The sequence below is a fragment of the Xiphophorus couchianus genome, chromosome 16 (assembly GCF_001444195.1).
Source record: "Xiphophorus couchianus chromosome 16, X_couchianus-1.0, whole genome shotgun sequence".
NCBI lineage: Eukaryota > Metazoa > Chordata > Actinopteri > Cyprinodontiformes > Poeciliidae > Xiphophorus > Xiphophorus couchianus.
The window spans coordinates 2,818,510-2,836,061 of NC_040243.1; the positions used below are offsets into that span (position 1 = coordinate 2,818,510).

Consider the following 17,552-nt stretch of genomic DNA (forward strand, 5'->3'; position numbering starts at 1 on the left):
AACATTCCTCCACAAAGGTCATTATTTGTGTCTCTTTTACTCAGAGAACTCAGTTTCCAAGCAGAGTCTGGACTAAAAGAAAAATCTGCCACTAACAATATTGCATCTACTCTACTTTGAAGAGATTCCTCTGGTCTGGTTTTGGGTGGCAGTTAAGAGGTTAATGCTACATAGTTTATGTTAACTTCTCATAGCCACCAGACTTAACACAAGATTTTTTTTAAATGATAAATTAATGAATGTGAGCACGTGAAACATGAGCTGCAAACCAAAGTAGAGAAAAAAATAACATATATCTTTCTTTTAATAGTAATTTATTCAAAGTTGACATTTGGGAAACAGGTTACAGTGGGATAAACTGGATAAGATATGATGAAAGAAAGCAGCCTTTAGTGGTTAAAAGTGGTTAAATAAAACCAGATGGTGCTGGTACTGGTTTAACTGGACCAACAGAAGCAGCCGGTCTCAGTTGTCGCAGAGCTCCAACTTCAGAATCGGCTTGAAGCTGTCGGACATGCTGGCCCTGATGGTCACTTCACCCTCTTTGTGGGTCAAACTGGGCCCTTTGGCTTTTCCTCGAATGAAGCGGTCCTGGACGCCGTAGTACATTTCATTGTAGAGGTCATCATTGCACTGCTTGTCTTTGCTGAAGATTCCCACAGCGTACCAGTTGTAGAAGATGTTGAAGTCGTAGGGAACTGCAAACATGACGGCCAGCCGGCCTTTGCACTCCTTGCTGGACTCGTGGACGATGTCGTACGTAAAGATGCCTGATGAGCCACTCGTTGTGTAGACTTTCTTGATGAAGAGAGCGCTGCCGGATTCTGTTGGACGGAGAGTTGGAGGCAGAGGGGATTCACAGTTTCCCTTAAAGACATAAACCCTGGACAGAAAACAGAAAGAGATTTAATTTCAATGCTACCGAAGGTAGCATTGAAATTAAATGGGTTTTCTCCGTAGGGTGGCTGGGCTCTCCCTTAGAGATAGGGTGAGAAGCTCAGTCATCCGGGAGGGACTCAGAGTAGAGCCGCTGCTCCTTCACATCGAGAGGAGCCAGTTGAGGTGGCTTGGGCATCTGGTCAGGATGCCTCCTGGACGCCTCCCTGGTGAGGTGTTCCGGGCACGTCCCACCGGGAGGAGGCCCCGGGGAAGACCCAGGACACGCTGGAGGGACTATGTCTCTCGGCTGGCCTGGGAACGCCTCGGGATTCCCCCGGAGGAGCTGGAAGAAGTGGCTGGGGAGAGGGAAGTCTGGGCCTCCCTTCTGAAGCTGCTACCCCCGCGACCCGACCTCGGATAAGCGGAAGAAGATGGATGGATGGATGGATGGATGAAGGTGCTGTTGGTTTTATTGCTCAGAGTCTGAATCTACTTGTGTAGAACATAGGAGAACATTTATAGTATTTTTGTTAAGGTATCTGTTTTTACCAGAAGGGAAGAAGGTAGGATCATTCTGATCTAAACAGCCAGGAAATAACTCAGGATTCAGTGATATGTAGAAAGATCAATTGAGATGTATTTATACACAGTAACGTAACCATGTTTTTAAATGTTCCAGGTTTAATAAAAGCTCTAATAAGATTCCAGTGTAGAGCAAGCCAAAAGACCTATGCAGGTCTAAGAGTGGACTGGATTGGTTAAAACCTAAACATGCACTCACCAATATAATTACCTCTCTATAAAAGGTGTTGTAACCATCGAAGATCCAGGAGACTGTTGTGACTGTTGAACTAATAATAACCGCAGGCACTCATAAATCTCCTCATTGGGTTTATTTGGAAATATTCCTAATCCTGTGTGATGGTTTCACTTTTCCCATCGATTAAAATACAACTAGAACAAATGGTCTCCCAACGTGGGGCTTTACTGAGATCTTCTAATTGAGAATGCTGTTAGTTCTTTGTGAAAGCTCTCTGACTTGGTATTCCACCTCTGTGACGTTTGTCTTTACAAACCCTGTGTACAACTTCAACTGCGGCCTCTTTCAATTTTCAGTCTAGTTTTACATTTAGCAGAAAACTCTGTCATCATATTTAGTTTTTGATGGTTGTCATCCCACCACATACCCCCAGCCACCTCAACACCTCTAGTCAAGCATGGGCCCCAGGGGGATCAAAAGAAAAGTCCCCAAAATCCTTGTCTCCACAAGGAGAAATATTGTTTTTGGGTTAGAGGTTAGGTTTAGGACTAAGGTGTGAATTGAGTTTTGGTTAGGGTTAAAAGTCAGGGAAGGGTAAAAGTTAGGCTGTAGAAAATAAATGGAAGTCAATGCAAAGTCCTCACAGGATACAAAAACATGACCGTGTGTGTTTTAAAACTCACAGTGGCTCACACAGCATCAAGCTGGAGCTCTTGTTCTGAATCTCCACAGTGCACTGACGCTGGTACTTGAGGTTTCAGGTCCAACTCTCAAGATAAACTCTGAACTGATTTGTAAAGATGAAGATGACCCAAACTGTATGTGTGTGTGTGTGTGGGGGGGGTAACCAGGCTTTTATATCCTTGTGGGGACAGTTTCCTGTTTACACAGTGAGGTTGTGGGGACCACTGCTTTTTGTGGGGACAAATACTGGTCCCCATGAGTGGAAATGCTGTTTTTGGGTTAGGGTTAAGTATGTGATCACATGTGTGTGTGTGTTTGTCATAACTCACAGGGGCTCACACAGCATCAAGCTGGAGCTCTTGTTCTGAATCTCCACAGTGCACTTACGCTGAGTTGGAAGAGGCATTTTCAGAACCTGTTCAGGGAAACAAAATGAAAATATTCAGGAACAATTGGACCCTGAATGGGATTTTGAATTGTAATCATGCAGGTTGACAGGGATAAAATGCTGAATCTTTGCTCATAGGACAGACAACTTCCTTCACTGTTTGTAACACATCGCCAATATAGTAGTGAGCCTGAAGAGGCATTGTAGTCCATGTATTACATGTAGCTATTTTGATCGTAAAGATTCTGAAATCTTACAGAAAACAAATTTATCGAACTGACAAGTGAACACATTGATTTAAATTATCATTGTTGGTGCTAATTCTACTTGTCATGATGCCTACCCAACTGCACGTCACTGGAAATACCAGACTTACAAGTTTTGTCAAAACAATTTTACTACTTAAGCCAGTTTTTTTACAATGTCATTGTATGAATTGATGTGAATCTTTCTGTGGAGACAATTCAGAAGTTTATCATGACTTTTTATCCAGATTTTGTTCAGAAAGATAAAAATGATTATAACTATCCATCCATCCATTTTCTGTTCACCCTTTGTCCCTAATGGGGTCGGGAGGGTTGCTGGTGCCCATCTCCAGCTACGTTCCAGGCGGGAGGCGGGGTACACCCTGGACAGGTCGCCAGTCTGTCGCAGGGCAACACAGAGACATACAGGACAAACAACCATTCACACACACACACACCCCTAGGGAGAATTTAGATATACCAATTAACCTAACAGTCATGTTTTTGGACTGTGGGAGGAAGCCGGAGTACCCGGAGAGAACCCACGCATGCACAGGGAGAACATGCAAACTCCATGCAGAAAGACCCCGGCCGGGAATCGAACCCAGGACCTTCTTGCTGCAAGGCAACAGTGCTACCAACTGCGCCACTGTGCAGCCCTGATTATAACTACATGAACTAAATACATTCACTTTAATGAGATTAGCTGCCATCCTTACAATGACAGTTATTCAGTTTAAAACAGTTTATGTGTATATCATCTAGAGGCATTTCACAATAAAATTAGAAAGTCAGTTCAATCATTCATCCATTCCAAATGATCCTAGATATCAATCAATGCATCAAGTTTAGTTGGTTATTCAGATTAGTTGAAAAGATTTTCATCTAAGAAAACTCAGTAAAATGCACAAGTCATTGACTTGCAACATTCCCCCTTCTGGATGAGCATGCAGTGACAACCTGCAACATTTCACCAAAGTTAGCACATTTTTAAAATCATGTTTATACATTAATTTTGTGAAATGACCAAACATGAAAAAGCCCAATAACTTTTGTTGTCATTAGAAGCAATAAAAGAGATCAGCAGTCCTTGATAGCAATCATTCAGACTTCACTGGAAACAACTTCAGCTTTCTTCAGTCTCTCCAGAGTAACATAAACATCTTTTTAACCGCTCACAGTTCAAAAGATCAAGCAGAACCTCATTGGTAATCCCACTAGAAATATAGAAGCAACTATAGAGAACAGAAATTCTGATATGTGGAGCTCTGAAGACAACCAAACCAGAACTGGAACCACTGAATACATCCAGAACCAACCAAAGATGGTCAGAAAAGTGTGAACAGACAAGACGTTTCAAGCAGAAGAGATACTCACTGCTCCTGACTTTCTGAGGAGAACCCGTCGTTTGCAAATCTGCTTGATAGAGAAACAGCTCAGAGTTTTCTACTGATGTAGATGAGATTTAGGTTCAACCTCTGCAGAACCGGTCTTTCAGTTAGCATCATTGGGAGTTTCTTGATTTTCATTGTTGTTTGGCAGCTGGAATGTTTCCGATGTTTTGCTTTTAACAGTGACTCGTGTTTATTTTTAATTGACCAAAAGCAAAAGTAAAATACACTTCACTCTTCGAGAAAGTATGAAACAAACCAAACCAGAAAGGTTTGAAACAGCAGAGGGACAAACGAGCAGCACATCATGAATTTTTTAACTTATAGCTAAAAAATCTCACTTAGACACAAGCTTTCATGTCTGTAAGTGATAAGATTCAAGATTTGCCTAAACAAACAATTTCCTCCAGCTAATCAGCTCGATAATGTGCCGCAGTCATTTAGCTGCTTCAGTTCTGTTTAGTTGATTGATGCAGTCTACAAAAAATTATTTCAATTCAATCAGACATACATTCCAATTGATCTTAGTTATTAAACAGTTTTTAAACCAAAGTAGTTAAAAAAAACTCCTAGGAAAACCCAGCATGTTACATTGAGTCATTTACTTGCAACATCTTTATGGATGAAAACATAATGACCACAGAAAATCGCTTTTATTGTTTCATTTACTTTACAGCAATCCCTCATCTCGAGAGTTACATGCTTATTAACGGTCTTGGACTGGTTTTGTCTTGCAACTGTTTGGGTTGGAAAACCACCTGAACAAACTGCAATTTGCTGAATACACAGGATTTCAACCAGAGAATATTGTGGTCAACTGTGTCAAAAGCAGAAAGGAGATCTAGCAAAACCAGAACACAAGTAAATCACTGCAGCCAAGAGAATCATCATTGTTACTTTCACAAGGGCCATTTCAGGGCTATGATGTTCTCTGAAACTCTTCAGAATTTTATTACTATTTATGCTCACATACTTGGTTAGCAACTATTTTCTCAAGTATTTTACAGAGGAAAGGAAAAATCTATATACGTCTGTGATTTATTAAGAAAAGTAAAGATTTAATCAAAGTTACATCACCAATGGTTCTTGTCCACATACTTAAGATAATTATAAATTATAAATAATTAGTACACTTGAAATAAGACAGACCTAGCAAACAAGTAACTTTCCAGCAAGATATAGCAGTTTGTTTTAAGTCAACAATTCATTAATATTGGTGAAAAAGTTATAACTTATAACATGGGGAAAATATTGATATTTTTCAATATTAATGAATTATTGACTTAAACTGCTATATCTTGCTGGGAAGTTATTTGTTTGTAGGTCTGTCTTATTTCAAGTGTACTAAAATATTAGTACTAAACTAAAATATTACTTGGTAAAATTGGTATTTTTGTGATGTTTATTGAAGGTTTCTTTCATCCAAATTCTTCTTCAGCTCTGCATGATTGGATGAACAGAACCAAAAGCTCTTGTCAAGACTTGCCAACAATCACACCATTTAAGCCATGAGGACATCTGAGTCACAGGCCCTTCTCTTCATTTAGATGATCGTTAATTAACGATCCAAATATTTTTTTTTAACAATGCCATGGCAACTGTTTGGTCAAATTTGACCCAGAACAATGTCCAACTTTGAGAATTAACTTTGGGTTCAAGTTCTTATCAATTTCTTCCCTTCCATCCATCTCAATTCATACACTGTATTATGATTTTTTTTCAAAATAAAAGTCAATCATTTGTTCTTTCCAATTAATCCCGTTTATCAATGCATCAAGTTCAGTTTACTTTTTAAATTAGTTATAAAGTTTCAGAAGAGCATTGAGTCATTTACTTGAACCAGCTCTACATGCAGCATGTCGTTTTACAAAGTCAGCACGTCATAATTATCCTCCTTAGTGATAATTATGAATTAGAAAAGGTAATTACTTTGCAAATGCTCAAATTAAAATGTCAACACAGTTTTGATCTAAATCAACAGATGAATGTAAAATTGGGGATTGTTTTTTTTGCAGCATTGTCCCAACTAAATCTGTAGATTTAGCTAAAAATCAATAATATTCCTGCACATCAAACTGGATAAACATAAGATTTTGTTATTTTTGGGAACATAAATAAAAAAAGAAAATAACAAAATAGAAACGTGAATGTGTGGAGTTTGTCTCCGCCTGCTGGTCAGGTTAGCTCATTGCACCGGAACTCAGCGACTCATTCAAGAAGTTTTTAAAAAGAACCAGAGGTCCTTCAGACATCCAGGTTTCCCCAGATTTCCTTAAAATCTCATCTCGAGGTGTTAAATTGATCCCACAATCTGCTGCTACGCATGCGCAGACTGACAAACCTCACATCGAGACGCTGCCTAACTTTACGGTTACTCTTTTATGACAGTCTTTTCTAAAGTTATTTTATTTTTCTTGTCTTTAGGTTTGATGTTTGTAAATTCACTCTGACGTCAGTAATATCGTCGTTGTTCCGCATATTGTAAACAAGAAAGGACTTTCACCGATGCACTGTGAAGATTGTGATGTAAACACCATCCCGGACGCAGATAATAAATATAAATATAAAACTATATAAATGAGCTTCAATTAAAACATTATGATCACAATCAGTTGTTAATTACGGATAAACTCAAATCTTGAATGAAATATTCTTTGTGATCATATGATATAGAGGTTGTTGTTTTTTTTTTGTCTGTAGCTTTAGTAAAAATGATAAATGATTGTTACCCTGATTTATTATGAAGATTTTATTAAAGATATTCTGATCCTGGGTCTATTGCGTCATTATTTGCAGCTGCTTCATGTTTTATTTTCAGATGAAGTCACGTCGTTGCGTCACTTTTCCTCCACAATCAGAAAGTTGAGTTGATGTGTTTGTGAAACCGAAAACAGTGATGTAATCACGTTCACTAAGAGGGCACTTCAAAATAAAAGCCTTTCACTTTGATTGAAATAAAATACTGAAAGTTCGGATCGGTCCCAAAGTCCAGATCAACCTGGAACAATCCCGTCTTTAGTTTGCATGTCGATCTTTCAAATGTTTCGCATTTTTTGTTTGTTTGTTTTGTTTTTGTGACTTTGTTTACAAACCATTGTTTTCACGTGTGGTGAGGTAAGGAAAGCGCGTGGCAAAGAGGAACGTCCCACGGTATTCCCAACTTGGAACTGACACAAGCAGTCCAATCACACCCGATTATTGGTTATTGATCGGAGGAAATGACCCCTGGAGATGATCCAGCTGGGATCTGTCACCGATCAGATCCCAGCTGGATCTGATAAGTTCAAACTTTATAAAGTAATAAAGTTTGAAATCGTCTCCCTCGCAGTTTTTCATATTCCAGCACAGGGCGATGTGAAGACAGGAAGAATAAGAGGAAAGTGAGATTTTCATTTCACTTTTCATTTAGCTTTCGGTCTGCAGGAATAAAATGATCGTCTTCAGTCAGACCAACACAATATCAGCACAACTCGGCTCATCCTCCGCATCATGGCTCTCATCATGTTCAGGGGTACGGCACCCATCCTCTTCTTCTGCAGCGTCCTGACCTTTGCACACTGCTGTGATTGGCTCAGCCACTACAACGACCTGAGGAACAGCACTCTGGTTCTGATCGATTCCCTGGTGAGTACCGACATGGGTCCAAAAGGACCTTTCAGAGCGGATGACAGGATTACCAGCGGTTGTTTGGACATGAATGAAATTCATTCAGGGAATCTAAAAGCATTTTTTTTTAATATTTTAGATTTGTCCAGACTTTTTGTCACATGTCAGCTCAAAATTATATATTTTTTTAAAACTACAATGCAGAAATGCAAAATCTTACCAAGTATTTTTGGTCCAGTTTTAGGTGCAAATGTCTTGCAGTAATTGAAATAAGACAAAAATAAATTAACTTTTCGGCTTGTTTTAAGCCAATAATTTGAAAAGTAGTTGTTCCATTTATAATTAGTGATAGGTATTTTGTTTTACCTAAATACAAAGAAAGAACCACAGACAACATTTAGGAGTTTTCAACCAAGTTTCTGCAGGAGAAAACAGAAACCATTTCTCCAAAGTATTCACCGTGAGTTCTGACTCCCTGCAGCAGAGCCCGTCTTTTTATTAAACAGGAGAAAGAAGGGAGTCCAGAGTGAAATGTGGGAGAGTGATAAATCAAAGAATGGCTTTTCTAAAACAAAAGAACTCATTAACTAACACACCGGCCCTTTAAGGAGGATTCCTAGTTAGAAAGCAGCTGCAGCTTCAAGGTTTAGGGAAAAAGCAAAGTTTGTCTTTCACACAGTTTAACAGATTCTTCCTCCCTGCTGTGAAAACTAAACTTTTAAATGAAACACAAACTAGTAACTACTTATGTAAGAATGATAATAAAACATAATTATTCTAACAATTAGCACTTTTTCATCAATATTAAGCAGAAATTAGACCTTTATTTATCTCAAACAAGTAACATGTCAGAGAAAAAATAAGAAAACTCCAATATTAAAAATAATGATCTTAAAAAACAAAACTTTCATTTTGAAAAGGAGTAGAAAGAAAACAATCTTATTAAATCTTAACCACAATTGTCTCATCCAAATATGTCCTAAATTCTGTTGACTTTAAACAAGCTCCTACTTTTGCTGATAAGTTACTTGTAAGTTAATTTTGTCTTATTTCAAGTTTACTAAAGTATTTGCTCCTGAAAGTACTCCAAATACACTTTGTAAGATTTTGGTTTTTTTACCAACTCGATGATAAAGTAAGCAAGAACTATTTTAGTTAAACTTTGTTTTATTGGAACGGGATCATCGATCCAAAACTTCAAATGATTTTTTTCAGTTTGCTTATTTTTCTGGGCTCCAGTGAAGAAAACTGAAAAAATATTTGATCTAATCTTAGTTACAAAAACAGAGTCTAGATCAGTGTTAATTAGAACATTTGCAATTGAAAGCAGATTTTGTGTAGAAAAGTTGAACACTTTGTGTGGCAAGTAGATTTTAATTGAAAAGTTCTAGTTCTGTCTTAATTAATTTGATTTATGCTTGAATTATGATCCCCACTTTGAATGTCTTAAAGGGATTCCTAGTGGATGAAGTCACGCTTGATGCTCAAAGTTTCCATTTAAACCAGTTAAACCAGTTGAGCAACTGTGGTTTCCAAAGTGTGACGCTGAGAAATTCAAGGTTGTGTCATTATTTTCCAGGGAGGTCAGATCTCCACCACGACCACGACTCGTCTGCCATTCCGAGGCACACTGTACAAGAAGATGTATGGGAGAGAGGTAATCAATCGATCAATCGATCGATCCGTCAATGTAATCAGTTCTGTCGGCCAATCAGAGAGCTGCAGCTCACACCTGTCTTTGTGTTTCCAGGAGAACTCCCAGCTGCGCTTCATCAGAGACAGTCTGGAGCAGATTTACAATCTGTATCGCCATGGCGACATGTCGGCGGCCGGCTGGGACGACGGGAAGACAACCAACTTCCTGGAGAGCATCAACAGGCAGATCGTGGAGCTCAATGAGTGTGTGAGTGCTCTGCAGCTGGAACTGCGCCGCAATGCTAACATCAGGAAATGACACTGAAAAAGCAGAATGGAGATCCAACTTTCATAAAATTAAAAAAAAAATGTTAACTTACTCCACCACACATATGCACAAGGTACAGCAAACTAGTTACTGCTGACAGATGAGAAATGTTTTATTGTCCAGCTCTTGGCTGCCCCAAAACTCTACTTTAGTGCCCCAAGAGCTGGACAATGAATGTCTGAAGATTCACAGCTTTTCCACCTTTTTATATTTAAAGGCGGCCATTTTGGAAATGTCCTTCTTCATTCATTTCCTATTGAACTTGTGCGATGAGGCGACAGTCGCTTGTCCTCATCCAGCTGAGCGACCGGCTAAATTTCTGCTTTTAGGTCAAAATATGTTGTTCAGATAAAAAGTCATTTTCAGAACATTCGCCTGCATTAACGCGTTATGCATGTGATTGACAGCCCAAGTTAACTTGTTATGTGTAATCGAGTTATGTTTGTCAAACTTCATTTATTTACTTTTGCTTAAACTGGATGAACTCAGTTTGATTACTAGTTACAAATTAATAAATTTTTTTTAGTTGGATCACCTGTTTTGTTTTTTCAGTGTAGAATCAGATGATAGTTCAGTTTTCTGTCAGACTCAACCTGCTCTGGTGTTTTCCAGGTGAAGTCAACTCACAACGAGACAACAAGCAAACCTTATGAGGTTTACAAGAAGAAACTGAAGCGCTACTACCAAAACCTGAAGAACCACACTCTGCTCGACCTTGTGAGTACAAATACTTCACCTCTGAAGTACAAATACTTCAAAGATGTTCAAACCTGCTGAACTTTCCCACATTTTCTCACATTACAGCCACTAAACTCCTGGTTTAAAATGTTTAAAAACAAAAATCTGCAAAGAGCCGATCTGTAGACCTAACCAAAACATGGACGTCTGGACCAGAGGGGTCCAAGGTGTGGCCCGGGGGCCATTTGTGGCCCTTGAAATTATTTTTTTTGGCCTTGGCCTGGCCATAAGAATGGAAATGGAAAACAATCAATGACCCAAAAAATTTTTAAACGGTCTGTTTTTCTTTTAATAAGCCCTTCTTTATATTTGATACACAGATTTCATAAAATGCTTGATTATTTTTCAGCAAACTAAAAAATAAAATCACAAATTTTGGCATTTTGCAATTTTTTGGGCCAAAATTGAGACACCACTGACTTAGAATAACAGAAGAATTCTAATCAGAAAAGCAGCTGGTAGTAAAGTTATGCACAGAACTGTTAGCTACTGACACATGGTGGTGGCAGCATCATGCTGTGGGGATTTTAACCCATTGGAGGTTCAGTTTACACCAGGACAAACACCCTAAGCATCCAACCAAAGGTATTATAGGTTTGTTTAGTTCAAATGAGATTCATTTTAGAATGGCCTAGTCAAAGTCCAGATCAATAGAGCACAAAATGCATCTTCACTGATGATAAAAAAAAATCTGTCTGTAGATGTTAAAACCTGGAAAAGATAAACCTCACAGCAACTTCAGGCAAACACAAATGCATGCCACACTTTTCAGATTTCTAGCCATTATTTTAAAAAAAATAATAATTAAAAATTAAAAACCTTCCACTTGACAACGATGAACTAATTGTCAATCTGTTACACAAAATCCCCAACATCCACTGGAGTTTGTGGTTGTGTGTCATAAGGAAATGTGACAAAATTCAACAAGTGGGAATATTTTTTTTAGTGTCTGACATTTCAGCTGAAGTAGTGACCGGTGTACTGACCCGGGTTCTGCTCTTGCAGGGCGGCAGAGACGGCTGGGAGATGCTCAGGAGGGCGACCGAACAGAACCTGATCCAACTGGAGCAGCTGGGGAACCGGATCAAAGCCAACAGGGGGCAGCATTGAGCGATTTAGCATTTCTACCACTGAAACCAAGTCAATACGCCTCAACTAGCGTTTTATTGTTTTTTTTTTTTTTTTGAGCTACTTGCTTATAATAAGCTATTACTTATTTATATATTTATTATTTATATTCTATTTTTTATCTATTTATTTTGTTATTTTTATATGAAAATAAATTATGAAACATCTTATTTGTTGAATGGTTTTGTGTTGGGTTTTTTTTGGAGGGGGGGTTAAAAACAAAACCCAAAAAGCTGAGATAAGCAGAAAAGATATGAACATTAATGTAGTAAATTATTGAGTTTATTGAGCTGAAATCATGTCAAATATGAGACTGAAGTGAAACAGCCACATATTCGAATTTGTTTTCTTTTGACTGAAAACGTATCATTACCAGGTTCTCAAATGTATTCATTTTTTCCTCCAGAGAACAAAAAAATCATGGACAAAACTAAACAGACCTCAAGAAAACCTGAAATTTAAAGGGAATATTCTAAATTTTAATCATGATTTTTAATCATATATTGGTTGCGTCCTCAAACTGTCACCTACATCTCGCATTCTTATAATAGGGTGAGAATGTTATACAATATGAGAGTGTAACAGAGAAATAACACAGCAAGAAAACAGTGATAAAGTGTAACAGGTGTGAGAAATGAGAATATTACAGAGTGCTACAGTATAAAAAATGGAACAAAGTGAAACTGAGTCTGAGTTTTCAGATGTAACATATTGACACTGTAAGAGTGCAAACTGCAACAAGTGTGAAACTGTTAGAGGCGTAACACGGTGAGATAGTGTGGCAGTAGTGAGAAACAGTGCAAGAGATTAAAACTGTGTAACAGGAGGAGCAGTGATATTGGTGTAAACGTGTAAGAGTGAGACTCACTGGTGTAAAACACCGAAACAATGAAAGAGTGATACAGGGTAAAAAGAGGAACAAAGTGAAAGAGTCGTACAGGTGCAGTGCAATCGATTGAAACGATGTGAAAGAGTGAGACATAGTGAGAGTGTGACAGAGTGACGGCCCCACAGCTGTAAAACTGTCCCTCGTTTTCATCAGTTTTGAGTTTTCAGGAATGTTTTCTCTTGGCTGCTGGATCAGTTGGAGATTCTTTGGTGTTTTAAAGATCCAAAGGAACTAAAAGTCTTTTTCTCCAGTTTAGAAATCTTCAATTTCCAAATTTTACAGACGACTGATTATTGAACAGAAAATATCAGGGTTGACACTGACACTGGATCAAACTCAGATCAAGGCCATTCAATATTACTTTATTTCAACTGGGAAGACTGGAAGCATACAATACTGGATAACTGGGTGACATTATTCACATGGAGCCTCATAGCATATTTACATAAGAACCTAATTATTTTACAAGTACATCGGGGACAGGAAACATTATTCTTCGTATAACTGGTAGCCAAGCTGCAGATGCAGAGGCTCCACCCTTATTACTTTTAAAGCAGAGCGTAACCTTCCACTTCACAAAGTAGTACCAACCAAAATACAGAAGTGGCAATCGACACAGATGATGATGGTTATCATCTGTATCATCTAGCTAACTGGATAAACTGGACCAAAGGAAGCAGCTGGTCTCAATAGTCACAGAGCTCCACCTTCGGACATGCTGGCCCTGAAGGTCACATAGGCCGCATTGTAGGCCAGACTGGGCCCACTAGCTTTTCCTTGGACAAAACCGTGCTGCACGCCGTTCAACATCTCCGTGTAGAGCTCCTTGTTGCACGGCTTGTCCTTGCTGAACTCTCCCACGGAGTACCAGTTGGAGAAGAGGTTGCAGTCGTTGGGGACAGAGAACATGACGGCCAGCTGGCTGCGGTTCTCCCTGGTTGAGGTCTGAAGGATGTCGTAGGTGAAGACGGCCACCGAGCCTCAGACCGACCAAGGTATCTTCTTAAAGAGCGCGGTGCTGGATTCAGACGGACGGAGAGTTGGAGGCAGAGGAGACTCACAGTTCCCGCAGAAAAGATAGACCCTGACCAGAGACACAAAGAGATTTAAAAAAGCTGGTGATGACTCTGATCTTCAGTCTACTTCAACCTTTAGTCTGAATCTGCCTTCACACCACTTTAACACTCAGCTTGTTTCTAGTCTAGTTCTACCTTCGGCCTACATCAACCTTCAGTCTGGTTCTACTTTCTGTCTTTTAGATCTGTAGCCCAAACTTGAGTCGAAATAAAGGCCAAGACAGACCAAAATTATGTGCTTGATGGTGATGTAGTTTCTGGTTTCTGTAGCATGTTTTTCATTAGCCGAAAATACATCAAGAACAAAGAAAACTAAATGAGAAGGCATAAGTGTTGATTCATTAATGATCTTACAGTATAACTAGAGGAGGAGGTAGTTTATCCCGTTGAAGACAGAGAGAAGTGTGTAACAGTCAACTAGACTGCAACAAGCCCAGTGCACTGCACAGCTGATGTGTATGCTGAGTGCAGACAGACTGCAGACAGCATCCGTCTGCTGGAGAACATCTTGGTGCTCTCCTTCTGGGAAGTAGTCTGTGCCCCACTGTGAAGCTGATGGACAGATTTGAGGTCACCCAAGCTGCCATCTTCATTCCACTTTGTTGTTGTTTTAAACTGACATAATTTACAGTCGTGTACAGTAAGGTCACGGATTATTATGGTCATCAAAATCTGTGACCATTGAGATCCTGGCTATTTGAGGGTTTAATAATAATAATAATAATGATACATTTTATTTGTAACGCACCTTACATTTCAAAGAAATCTCAAAGTGCTACAGAGACGAAAATAGATTATAAAACTTACAATAAAACATACAATAATACATCTCACACCAAATGGTAACAAATTAAAACTTACAATTTAAAAAAAAAAAGCTAACAGATCTAAAAAGCCTGTTTAAAAAGGTGTGTCTTAAGACCTTTTTTGAAGGCCTCCACACCTTGTGGGGCTCTCAGAGACTCTGGGAGGACGTTCCAAAGCCGCGGAGCTACTGCCTGGAAGGCCCTGTCTCCCACGGTGGCAAGCTTGGTCTTTGGTTGATGCAGGCGGTGAGAGGAGGTGGAACGAAGGCTTCGAGAGGTGGCATGTGATATGAGGAGTTCATTGAGGTAAGCAGGGGCAGTGCCGTGGATGCATTGATAGGTGAGCAAACAGAGTTTGTAATGAATTCTTTGTTTGATCGGTAGCCAGTGGAGTGCTTTGAGGACAGGAGTGATATGGTCATATTTATGCCTCCTCATCAGTACCCGGGCAGCACAGTTCTGGATGTGCTGTAGCTTTTTTAGTTTTTTTCCAGGAATCCCGACGAGGAGGGCATTACAATAATCCAACCTGGAGGAGATAAAGGCATGGATCAACCTCTCAGCATCCGGTTGGGAGAGGGAGGAGCGGAGTCTGGCGATGTTTTTAAGATGAAGAAAGGAAACTTTACAAAGGTGACGGATATGGGTATTAAAGGTGAAGTTAGAATCAAGCCTAACTCCAAGGTTTGTAACGGAGGTGGAAAGGGGGATGTCATGGCCAAATATTGAGATACTGCTGAGAGGTGAAGACTGGGTTTGATGAGGGGTGCCAAAAAGGATTGCGTCTGTTTTATTGCTGTTGAATTGAAGAGAATTGTCAATCATCCAAGCCTTTATCTCCTCCAGACAAAGCTGAAGTGAGGACGGGAGAACTGTGGGGGAAGTGGAGTCCATTTTCATGTACAGTTGTGTGTCATCGGCGTAACAGTGGAAGGAAACCTTGTGTTTATTGATTATTTGACCAAGGGGGAGCATGTAGATGGTAAAAAGGGTAGGCCCGAGGACTGACCCTTAGGTAAATATGAGTCTGAATGGAAACAGTCACATGTTTGATTTTTATTTCTTCTGATTGGGTTTTTCTTCTGGAAATGATCAGATTTTTCCCCTCCTCCCCCTCTGAATATGAAAGCAAAGTGAGAATATCATAACATGAGACAGTTTAACAGAGGAAGATAGAAATTAGTGATCTGACTGTCGTGATGGACTTTGATTTAAACTTCAAACACATAAAGACAGTTATAAAGTCAGCCTTCTATCACCTGAACAACATTTTGACTCTAGCAGCATAAATGGTATGCTGCCACTTTAGCACAGCTAATTTCATCCTTCGTTACCTGTCTGGTGTATACCGTGTACATCAAGACGTCTGCCTCTTTCCGGTGGTGCTAACGGTATCCGGTTTAGCCTCTGTGTTTCCTGAGTATAAGGACCAATCCACCTTTGGCCCCATTTATCCATATATGGCTACATACAGCTAATTAACAGCTTCCTGATGAGCCTTTCTCAGCTGGGATTTTGCTCGCTGCTGTTGTGCCTGAAGAAAAAATAAAAAAATCAACTTGGGTCTTGCCCTACTGACAGGGGCTTTGACAGGACCACTTAAATGAACTGAGTGCACCACTAGAAGTGTGTGTTTGCAAAATATTGTGACACTGCTGCTTAAAGATGCAGTAGGTACCTTTTATAAGGAATATATCTTTTACATATATGTTAAAACTGTCACCATCTCATGACTGTATGTTATAGATAATCTGTGAAAAGATCAATCTCCTCCACCTCTTCCCTGAGCTGCTATTGCTGCCTGAAGAAATGCACCACTCCTGATCAAAAACAACCAATCAGAGCCTGGGGGAGGGACTTAACGCTGTCACTCAACCTCATTCATTCGCTGCTAAATGAGAAATTACTTACCATTACAGGAAAACCATTTATCCTCCGTCATTGGTGGCTATGCTAACTAGCTTGAGCATTTCAACAGGATCTGCTAATGGGGAAAAGCTATCGGTAGCAGAAATAAAATGGGGGGAGAATGACTGGCGCCACACATGATTGTGATTGACAGTGGTTAAGAGCCACCTCTGAGCTCTGGTTGGTTATTTCTAGTTAGCACTGGGAGCACTGGCAGAAGGCAGAGGAGCTCAATGTTTTCACAAATCATCTGTCTCATCCTATACTGTGACGACAGATTCAACAGATATATAAAAGATTTTCTATAAAAGTGACATACTGCAGCTTTAAGACTGTTTTTGTTTGTTCTTTTTCAGGAACTGAGGCTCCATGTGGTGGGTGAACCTACTGAACCTGGAGTATCATCCCAGGTGGTGGTTTGGTTTCCTTCACTCATTGCAAACAAACATAAGATCCTCATTGTAGCTTTCATGTTAAGGAAAACCCAACCCAGAATGCCACAGCAAACTTAAAGGACTAAGGTCTCAGAAAGATCTGGGAAAACTCATACATACGTTGATCTGTAGTTGCATTAATTACTGCAACACTTTCTTCACAGATCTGTCTAAAAAATCAATCCGCCATCTGCAGCTTATCCAGAACGCTGCTGCTGGCGTTCTGACTAAAACCAGGAAGATAGAGCACATTACCCGGTTCTAAAGTCCTTCTACTGAGAGAATAGCTTTTAAAATACTGTTGGTAGTTTATAAATCTGTTAGGTAAATTGTATATATTATTATCAAATATTTATTGTTTCATGTACCTTTATAATGTTCTTGTCTTAATATGCCTTTATTTGTTTTGTTTCATCTTAGCATAAAGAAAGTTTCTGTGTTGTTGGATTACTTTGATTCCTTTCTCTGAAGGCCTCTGAGGAAGAGCAGAGAGGAACAGGGCAACAGTTCGCTCAGCAGAAACCTCGGCATCCTTGACCTGCTAGGTGGCTATAAAACCGTCGCTGTGAAGACGTACAACTTTCTCTGTTCTACCCTGAGTCTGGAACCGAGTAATCTAGCGCAAGATACCATGTGTCTTAGTTAGTGATTGTCATT

The 17,552-nt window shown here is 39.5% G+C and overlaps 2 protein-coding genes across 2 annotated transcripts; one reads left to right on the plus strand and one right to left on the minus strand.

Annotated features, from left to right (window-relative positions):
• Nucleotides 1–303: 303 nt before the first annotated feature.
• Nucleotides 304–4,507, minus strand: LOC114160143 (DELTA-sagatoxin-Srs1a-like). The gene is made up of 3 exons (XM_028042588.1): nt 4,334–4,507; nt 2,653–2,738; nt 304–883 (listed from the first exon to the last, which is right to left on the minus strand). Exons 2-3 carry the CDS (start codon nt 2,727–2,729, stop codon nt 466–468), a joined length of 495 nt encoding a protein of 164 aa, XP_027898389.1. The 5' UTR covers nt 2,730–2,738; nt 4,334–4,507; the 3' UTR covers nt 304–465.
• A 3,329-nt stretch (nt 4,508–7,836) lies between these two features.
• On the plus strand, nt 7,837–14,449 carry LOC114160372 (interferon a3-like). The gene is made up of 5 exons (XM_028042948.1): nt 7,837–7,971; nt 9,533–9,610; nt 9,704–9,856; nt 10,529–10,633; nt 11,660–14,449. Exons 1-5 carry the CDS (start codon nt 7,837–7,839, stop codon nt 11,762–11,764), a joined length of 576 nt encoding a protein of 191 aa, XP_027898749.1. The 3' UTR covers nt 11,765–14,449.
• Nucleotides 14,450–17,552: the final 3,103 nt, after the last annotated feature.